Source organism: Mus pahari, chromosome 2 (assembly GCF_900095145.1).
Source record: "Mus pahari chromosome 2, PAHARI_EIJ_v1.1, whole genome shotgun sequence".
NCBI lineage: Eukaryota > Metazoa > Chordata > Mammalia > Rodentia > Muridae > Mus > Mus pahari.
Genome location: NC_034591.1, coordinates 151,768,289 through 151,778,146, shown reverse-complemented (window position 1 = coordinate 151,778,146; position 9,858 = coordinate 151,768,289). Strand labels below are relative to the sequence as shown.

The 9,858-nt window shown below is 42.4% G+C and overlaps 2 protein-coding genes across 5 annotated transcripts in view; one reads left to right on the top strand and one right to left on the bottom strand.

Annotated features, from left to right (window-relative positions):
• The window catches only part of C2H12orf60 (chromosome 2 C12orf60 homolog), a 29,856-nt gene that overhangs the window by 18,814 nt on the left and 1,184 nt on the right, over positions 1-9,858 (bottom strand). For 2 of the 3 annotated variants that reach the window (XR_003843291.1, XR_003843290.1), the window contains exons 2-4: positions 8,222-8,317; positions 5,466-5,585; positions 3,101-4,695 (exon numbers count right to left, since the gene is read on the bottom strand). The gene's annotated coding sequence lies outside the window, so the exon portion shown is untranslated. Of the gene's footprint in view, positions 1-3,100; positions 4,696-5,465; positions 5,586-8,221; positions 8,318-9,858 lie in introns of those variants that run through there. The other variant, XM_021188735.1, reaches the window with a different exon arrangement.
• LOC110314303 (single-pass membrane and coiled-coil domain-containing protein 3) lies at positions 1,390-9,291 on the top strand. Of its 2 annotated transcripts, none has more exons than XM_021188741.1 (2): positions 1,390-1,483; positions 7,332-9,291. In XM_021188741.1, exon 2 carries the CDS (start codon positions 7,346-7,348, stop codon positions 8,021-8,023), a length of 678 nt encoding a protein of 225 aa, XP_021044400.1. In that variant the 5' UTR covers positions 1,390-1,483; positions 7,332-7,345; the 3' UTR covers positions 8,024-9,291. The 2 variants fall into 2 exon arrangements, with proteins under 2 accessions (XP_021044400.1, XP_021044403.1); XM_021188744.1 differs by having other exon boundaries at positions 1,462-1,483; positions 7,093-8,855.

Genomic DNA, 9,858 nt, shown 5'->3' with positions numbered 1-9,858 from the left:
AAGGAGTATATGAATAAATACTCATCTTCAATTTTAACTTACAAACACAGCATCAATAGGCATGCTGGGCTGGAGAGATGCTTGGAGGTTCAGAGCACTGAATGCTCTTCTGGATGGCCTTGGTTCAGTTATGAGCACCTACACAGCCGTTCACAATTGTCTGCACCTCCATTAGCAAGGGATCCAGTGCCCTCTTCTGACCTCTGCAGGCTCCAGAACATGTCCTACAGTGTACACCCGGCTCACAAACACACATGAAATAAAAGTTCAAAACTGTATTTTTTTTAGACAGACATGCTTACATAGAAGAGGGAAATCTCAGAGCCTTTATGCATAGCTGGGCAAGGAAGGAATGCTGAGAGCTGAGATGGGGAGGAATTGTCTCCCTAGAACGAGCAGCCTAGTGAGCAGCTAGTGAGCAGCTAGTGAGTGCCTAGTGAGCTACCTAGTGAGCAGCTAGTGAGTGCCTAGTTAGCAGCTAGTGAGCAGCTAGTGAGCAGCCTAGTGAGCATCTAGTGAGCAGCTAGTGAGCAGCTAGTGAGAAGCTAGTGAGTGCCTAGTGAGCAACCTAGTGAGAAGCTAGTGAGTGCCTAGTGAGCAACCTAGTGAGCAACCTAGTGAACAGCCTAGTGAGCAGCCTAGTGAGCAGCTAGTGAGCAGCCTAGTGAGCGCCTAGTGAGCAGCTAGTGAGCAGCCTAGTGAGCAACCTAGTGAGCAGCCTAGTGAGCAGCTAGTGAGCAGCTAGTGAGCAGCTACTGGACTATCCAATCCCCACTGTAAGCCCAGAAACCATCTCCATACAAGCAACGCTATGACGTGAACAGACTATATTTATACACTTGTGTATGTGTGTGTGTGTGTGTGTGTGTGTGTGTGTGTGTGAAGCAATTACAGATAAAGAGAAAGAAGCATGATTTCCAAAGAGTGTATGGGGTGGAGAGGAAGAGGAGGGAGGAAAGGGACATCAGGCACAGCGTCCTCTGGACCCGCTCACCTGTTAAGATGATACAAAGTGATAAAGAGCAGAGCTCCTAGCCTGGGAGGGGGCTGCTGTTTTCATTTTTGGCTGTATCTGGTTTTGTATTTCCTGAGAACCTAAACAAAAGCACGAGCTGATAGAGGCCCAAATGCAGCAGAAGCTGAAGGAAATGTACCCAACTAAAGAGTCATCACTGTACTGAACTGGATTTGTTCAGCTTTTAATTAAGACTCATTATAGAACAGAAAATAGAAAAATATTTTATAATTACTAAGTTAACATTGCTTATGACATCAACAGATTGTTGTATAGGAAACAGAAGTATCCTGAAACTAAGCCAGGCAGAAATGGCTGTAAACCAGATGGGCAGAGGGACCCAGCAGAGAGCAGCAAATCCTGTGGCTCATCACATTCCACCAGAAGCTTCCAGATGAGCCCACAGGAAAACCCTTCAACAATACTCCTGAGACACGGAGAGCACGCACACTTGGGAAACCCAGCAAGGTAAGTGATGTGGAGACTCGGGGAGCACTAGAATACTNTGAAGGACAAGCCTTACTTACGGGCTTTGGGATGCCAGTTGTGAGTGGCCATACACTGGNCAGCTTTGTCTGAGGGGCTCTCAGAGCATACTTTGAAGATTCCCTCCTTGAAGGCACCAGNGAAGGAAGAATTGTATTGAGAGCTGTAAGTCTAAGTCACTGAGNGAGAGAGGCAATGAAGACATGAGTTTTAGGAAGGCTGGAGACAGAGCCACAGTACACGTGGGAAAGTGTAATGCACATCTGGAGGATGCTCTGTATCTTCAGTGTCATGAGTGAGGCGCATAAACTGTCATGAACAAATAAAGGTGGCTCTTACTTGAGCCGATGCACAGCACTTGCTGTACTCCATGAAGTTGCTCATACTTTGATACAGTCTGTGCCTCTAAGCAGCCTTTGTGGGGGAAACACAGTTTTTCTCAGAAATGTCTCAAGTGCACAACAGAATCCTGTGATAAGTGATGATGGATAACCGTTACAGGATTCATTCTGCTCAGAATTATGAAATCATTCTGCTCAAAATATTAGAGGAAATTTAGAGGAATTTGTATCAGAAAATGGACCATTGCATCAGGATTAACTAAACCCTGAACAGCATGTCTGATTGAACTAAGTGAAGCTCAGGTAGACAGCAGCTGCTCTTTCCTCTGCAAAGTTTCTGGCCTTGCTTGTATGCTGTGTTCATTCACAAGTGCACAGCAAGGACGGAGACAGCAGTGCATGAGCTGAGAGGACCGCTCAGCTCACTGTCTGGTGGGGGGGGGGGCTGTGTGTGTGTGTGTGTGTGTGTGTGTGTGTGTGTGTGTGTCTGGGCCTGTGTGTGCATATATGTAACAACAATACTTACTATGTAAAAGCCTCAGTCTATACTTCCATGAAAGCCCTAGCATACTGGGCTTACATGCACCGTGCTTCAGCCCAGCTTTAGAAATGATCAGAACAAGGCCCATTCTAATTTTCTGTTACTCAGCTCTACTATGTCTTCCACTTTACTGAGACAGAAATACCAATGGCCTTATCATTTCATCTTAAATGTCTTCAGTTGCATTCTTAAGAGAACAGCTCTTTTTGAAACGTACCCTATGTTCTCCAAAGTCAACAAGACCCTAGCAGACAGAGACCAGCATCGTGGCATAAAAATTAACTGTGGGTGTCAGCAGGAAAGCTTCTGGAATGCAATTCGAATATGTGTCAAAGACAGTGAAAAACACAGTCAGCAAGATGGCTCGGGGGAAACCTGTGGGCCAAGCCTGACAACCTGAGTTTGTTCCAGAAGTCACAAGGTGGGCTGAGACACCTGACTCCCACAGCTGGGCTTTACTTCCATATTGTCTTTCTACCTATTTATTCCCGGGAAAGAATGCAGATGACAGAGGGAAAAAAAAAACAAGGTATGCATGTAAACATTACAAATGTAACACGATTTGAGGTTTATTGAATTATGATATTTAGAATAATTTATGTAACTAATTTACTGCTTATAAAATTAGAAGTACAGTAAAATAAATGGCTTAATATAAGAATCTCATTTATTGCTACAATTTTATTGTTATTACAACATTGTAAAGATTTTCTTGCACATTGATAAATTTTAGAAATAAAGACACTTAATACAGTGGGATTGCAGATGTCGTTCTTCCTCTGTTCAAAGGTTTATAGATCAGGGTAATGGTGTTACATGTAATATATTTTATCAGTTGCTATTTTTAATGTCTCAACATTACAATGTGAGCATCTGCCAACACACAAATCACATGTCATTTTCTAGAAGTTTCCTGCAGTCCCCTCAATCCTAGTTTCTCTCTAAAAGTTCCTGTAGCTCTGGGCAGAGGATGCACTGTGTTCTCTGAAAAGTTGTATTTGAAAAGTGACAGCAAGAAGAGGCAGGCAGCAAGATTACAGGGAAGAAGGAAGCATATACGAATAAGAGGCCAAACGGAGGCCCATGACTTGGAATGATAAAATTTAACTTAAATTTAATTTAAATAAACAATTTAAAGCAGGATAAACAAGACCAGGTGGGGGAAGCACACACCTTTAATCCTAGCACTTTGAGATGCAGAGACAAGAAGATTTCTATGAGTTTGGGGCCACACTGCCTTACAACATGAGTTCTGTGCCATCCAGGACAACAACAACAACAATAATCATTGCTGACATTTGATACACTTAATGTGCTTCTTTTCCAGAAAAACTAAATCACCCACACAGTACCATGAAATTAACCTTAACTCTTAAATGTGGTCATCCTTTCCTTTCTTTTATATCTCTACTCTCCTCTCATTTTCCTTTCTTTCTCTTGAAACTGAGCTTCGGGTAGCTTAGGTTGGCCTTAAATTCACAGTGCAGTTGTGGCTGACTGCATTTCTAATCCTCCTGCCTTTATGTCTCAAATTCTAGGACTGCAGTTAATCATGCAAGACTACTCTGGTTCTCAAAATCCTGTTTTAACAGCCAACCACTCACATCAAACACAATGTTATACCCACTAGAGCCCAGATGTAGACCAAGCAAGCAAAGCACAATTGCTTCACCAAGGCTGGAGTGAGATGGAGTCCCAGGAGCCATGAGCTCCACCTGCTGGGGAGCAACAGGCCAGCAGGCTGCTGCAAGGCTCCCTAGAACCTAGGGAGGAACACAGATGCTGCAGAATGAGAGAGCAAAGATCCAAACAGAACTCTTGCACTGACAGGAAGCACTGGTTTGTGAGTTCAAATTTTATGGAAGCTCAAATAAGGTAGTTAATCAAAGGTGTGTTAAACTTACCCCTGAAGCACCAGGTAATGCCATAATCTTCAACAGGCTCCAGGCAGGTGACCGGCAAAAATGTAATGAAGTGGGAGTAGGTATAGACCCAGAATGCCTCTTGGAGTAGGTATAGACCCAGAATGCCTCTTGGAGTAGGTATAGACCCAGAATGCCTCTTGGACTCCTATTGTGTCATTGGCAAGATCTGTGAGCTTTAAGAGGGCTGGTTAATTGCACGTCTCCCATTCAACTGAGTGGAGTGGTCAGACTGAGATTCACTGCCAAGTTGTTGAAAGCCAGAACAGAAACACCACACATCACCAGCTGTCAGTTCTCCAGGTCCCGCTGGGCCTCTTCTTAACCATCCAGTACAGAAGTAAAGGTATCAATCCAGAAGCCCACAAGTGGGTGACCAGGTTTCTCCACCTAGTGGCAGTATCAATATGTAGTTCAAAAAAAAGTAAGTTGTTTAAAATTTGAATTTGCACAAGACAAATCTCATATGTCCAAACTGTTATCCAGTTTGACACTGTTGTTATCAATATCTTAACTTGCTGATTAGAAAGAGGCACGTCACTGTTTCTTCTTTGTGTGTCACAGAGTCAAAGAAAGGGACACCTGCAAATTGTGCCAGGCACAAACTATAACAAAGAGTAGTTCCAAGATGTTAACTGGCTATAGCTTCAGTGCTAGGGCAGACAACACCATATTCTTATAAACCTACTCTGATGCACTCAGCACAGGATAATTGTTCTTAAATGGAAAGAATGGAAGGAGAAACAAGAATAAAATACAGGTTGGTCAAGCCAGTTACATGCCTTGGAAGACAGAAACAGGAAGACAGGCTTACAGCACAGACAATGGAAAAATGGTTTGTGATAAAACTCTAGATAGATAGATAGATAGATAGATAGATAGATAGAAATATAGATAGATATATACACATACATACACACACACATACACATATATATCAGAGAGATGGCTCTGAGGTTCAGAGCCCTGGCTGCTTTTCCAGAGGACTTGACTTCCATCCCATCACCCACACGGAAGCTCACAACTCTTTAAGCCCAGTTCTAGGGGCCCCAATGTCTTCTTCTGGCCTTAGAGGACACTAAGCACATACAGGATGCACAGACATACATACGCAGGCCAAACACTCATACACATAAGAATAAATTAATTATAAAACTAACCATTTGCAGCGTTCAGTGGAGGTGTCCAAAGGCCAGTCACACAGGAAGCATGGTCATGGTATGCACATTAAGTGCTCAGTTTTTCAGGAAAATAAATGCAGAAGAGTGTGGTTGTTGCCTCTGTAAACAGAAGGTGTTGTGAGTCACAAATGCAAGCACAAGAAGTGCTCTCCTGGCCGGGTGTGGTGGCACACGTCTTTAATCCCAGCACTCAGGAGGCAGAGGCAGGTGGATTTCTGAGTTCCAGGACAGCCTGGTCTACAAAGTGAGTTCCAGGACAGCCAGGGCTACACAGAGAAACCCTGTCTCAGAAAAAAAAAAGTGCTCTCCTGGTTAGCTGCATCACCCACAGAACGTTTACACTATTCCCTAGAGCCTGTGTGAGATGTTGGCTTCTCTATTTTATTTTGTTTTTCAAAACAGGGTTTCTCTGTGTAGCCCTGACTGTCCTAGAACTAGCTCTGTAGACCAGGCTGGCCTCAAACTCATCAAGATCTGCCTCTTTCTGCCTCCCCAGGGCTGGGATTAAAGGCATGTACCAAAACCACCACCACCACCACCACCACCACCACCACCACAACTGAGCCACTATTAACTTCTTGGTGACAACCACTCTAGCTTGTCCTAATAATGGCTGTGGACAGAGTGTGGTGGCTGTGACCAGCACTGAGGAGGTTGAGGCAGGAAAACTGCTCTGAGTTTGAGGCTGTACTGGGATAACTAGTGAGTTCAGATGAGCCTAGGGTGCAGTGAGACCCTCTTCAAAACAAAACAAATGTCCACATGCAATATAGAATATACTAAATGTTTTAATGTGTTAAGAGTCCCAGACATGATCAGAGGTACCCTATATGCCTATGGTGTCCACTGGCTCCTCAAAGGACACTTCCATCTACAGTCTTGAATGTGTACTCTTATTCTGAGGACTTTTTGGTTTTTGAAGCAGGATCTCACTGTGTTGTCTTGGCTAGCCTGGAACTTGCTATACAGTACAGGCTGGCCTTGAACTCACAGAGATCTGTGTGCCTCTTCCTCCAGAGTGCCAGGATCAAAGGCATATGCCACCATGTCAGGCTCATGAGGAATTCTATTTTAAAGATTTTAATATTACATGGGTATTGTTTTTGATAGTCCTTAGGTTTTAAAATCAATTTTGCCCATAGAGGTAAATAATGGCACTAATATTTACGTTCAGTATTTAATTGTAAACTTATTTATTGGGCAGGGGTGAGGTGGTTGTGGAAGGGTTCCTGAATGTTGTGGTAGGCATGGAAAGCTCCAAGGATATCTTGCTAGAGTCATTTCTTTCCTTTTATCATGGGGCTCCAGGGAGCAAACTCAGCTTTTCAGGTTTGTGAAGTAAACACTGTTAACATGTTTGTGAATATTTTCAAATATTTGTGAAATATTATAATATTTGTGAGTATTTTAAATTATCAAATACATAAGCACTAAATTCATATCTTTAGACTGTTGATTTAACTCTAACTTCTTGAGAAATAAATGGGCTAAACACAGACTGGTGGCTAGCGGTTGGGGAAGTAATGGCATCAGGAGCTAGCCTCTGAGGGGCTGAGGCTGTGGGAGGCTTTCTTGGCACCCATGAAGCTTTGCCCTTGACCGACAGCATAAGCCAGGCAAGACCCAGCAGAGGGGTGCAGGCCTGCAATCAGAGCTCACCGGAAGTCCATGCTGAAGGATCAGAAACGCATACCTACCTTGGGCTACATGACATCCTCTCTCAAACAAGCCAACAAATCAAACCTGTTGAGTCCTCTGAGGCAGTCTTTAGCTATGGACACGTTAAAGGCTGCCTGGTTAGAGTCATACAGGTACTCTGAGCTGACTTCCTGTTTCATTTTTCAGAGACTTACTGAAATATGGCTCAGAGTGACTTCCTCTACCCACAAAACCCAAGGAGGCGACAGCAAGTGAACCGCCTTCATCAGCAGCTGCTGGACTGCTTGGCTGACAGCTTCCAGGTCACCAACAAGCTCACAGGGGTTCTCAATACCCACTTGGGTTGCAGGCTGGCCTTCATTGAAATGAAAAGCGATGGAACCATCAAAGAAAACTGTGACATCATTATCCAAGCCATGACAAAAATCCAAAAGGAACTGCAAAAGGTTGATGAGGCACTGAAAGACCAACTAGAGCCAACCCTTTATAGAAAGCTGCAGGATATTAAGGAAAGGGAGACAGAAAAGATTGCCATCGTGCAAAAGGTCATTTCTGTCATCCTGGGAGAAGCTACATCTGCAGCCAGTGCAGTGGCTGTTAAACTGGTGGGCTCAAATGTCACAACAGGCATAATTAGCAAGCTTGTCTCTGTGCTGGCTCACATCGGGACTTCTCTCCTTGGAAGCATTGGTGTTGCCGTGCTCAGCCTCGGGTTAGATATGATCATTCAAGCCATCTTGGGAGCAGTGGAGAGAACACAGCTTCAGGCAGCCATCAAAAGTTATGAGACACATCTGGAGGAGTTCAAGGCTGCCTCAGAAAAGTACCATCATGCTATCACTGAGGTCACCACTGCTGTAAAGCGCCAGTTAAGATGAACAGGCAGGTATCTATTGGGATAGTTTGTGTTTCCTTCTCTGGCACCATGCTTACTTCTTTAGGGTAATTTTCCATATGTCTCCAACAACGTGGATACAGACAAACAATTTGGGGTGCTTGGGTCTTGGGTCAACAATGAGTGCCCAAAGCAGCTGTACTAGACCCTCAGGGGATATAGCGCTATCCAGTTTTCTTACCCTGTTGTCAGAACCACTGAGTTATAAAGGCATCATAGACCAGCAGGCACAGGCTATTGCTTCTTTGTTCCCAGGCAATGTCTTCAAACATTCTTGCTAAATGGAGAGACCATTCCCATTACCTCTTTCAACCATCATTTATGTCTAATAAGACATCCTTAATAATAACTGACTAGACACAAACCTGTGGTCTTCAAGTAAAATATACATACTTCTATTATTTTTACCCCCCAGATCAAAAACAGTTGTCTGTATACTGGAAAAGACTCCAAAACCATATCAACATTGTCTTCCACCAGATTAAGTACAATTGTCTACAAACTGGAAATGAAGGCAAAACAACATCAACAACGTTATATTCAAGAATGAAAGAAAGCAATGCATCTGTGAGCTTCTCCTCATTACAAAGTGTGGCTGGATGGATATGGAAAAGGATGAGATAATAAAAGTTGTCTGTAATGCAGTTAATATTGACCACCTGTTTGTCCTCTATCTCTTGAGTGGTCAAACTCTCTGGAACATTGTAAAAAACAAGGAATAAACCGCAGTGATCCCTGCATAAAATATGTTACAGTGAGGAAAAAGACTCACTCCCTATTAAGAATTTGTTGATTAAAGGGAAGTAATTAATTTCAATTTTTCATTGGGATAATTTTATTTTTAATACCACTAGAAAGAGGCAGCTCCCTCTGTCCCATAATGCATTTGCAGACCTATGTTAATTGCCTCCTGAAATCAGGAAATGGAGAAGCCATGGAGGCCTATTGATGGAACTTAGTTTCTGTGTATACAGCATTAGTTTTCTAAACCCTTCATCTAACAGTTTCATTGAGCCATTTTTAAAGTTTACTTCAGAAATCATTGTATATAAAGATGCTGAGAACATTCTTGTTATAGTCGTTTTTTTTTTTAAGCACACACACACACACACACAATCATTGGAATAAAATATTCAGTATATCTCAGGAAAATCTTACAAGCAGATGAATAATTTTAAGTAGCCATATAACTTTTTCAAATGTATTAATTTCTATTTTATCACTGCTTTTGTAAATTAGTTTCAAAATATCACAATTTGTGTCACTGTCAAAATTTATTACCTGGTTTTTACCTTATGAACTAATAGGTCTTGCTATTACTGACACTCAAAGAGTAATCAAATCAAGAATTAATGGCATACCCAGGCATCATGGCTTCTAACTGTAATTCAATCAGTCTAAACAATGAGGTAGAAGAATGGGGAGATGGTGGCCCGCCGAGACTATTTATTGAATCCTTTTTTCCCCCCACTAAGTCAAAGCTAGGCTTAGTATGGTACTGATGTCACATTGCTAGGGGACACACTTTGTTCTAACATAAATTGTAAATGTTCTATTGGTTATTAATTAGTTGTAACATTCGTGTCTATCTACAACATCCTAAATTAATATACACCTCAATCAATTCTTTCAAAATACTTGATGTCAAAAATTCTCTTAGGACGTTTTCTGTAAAGGATGCTGAGACGACGTTGAAAAATAGCCAAGTGTGAGGGGTTTTTGTTTGGTTGGGTTTTTTGTTGTTGTTGTTTTGTTTTTTTGGTTTTTTGAGACAGACCAAGTGTGAGCTTTATGAAGATTTCATTTCAAATGCTTACC

What these genes read in the sequence shown, in the direction of transcription:
- LOC110314303 (XM_021188741.1), top strand. Translation starts at nt 7,346, where the DNA reads ATGGCTCAGAGTGACTTCCTCTACCCACAAAACCCAAGGAGGCGACAG.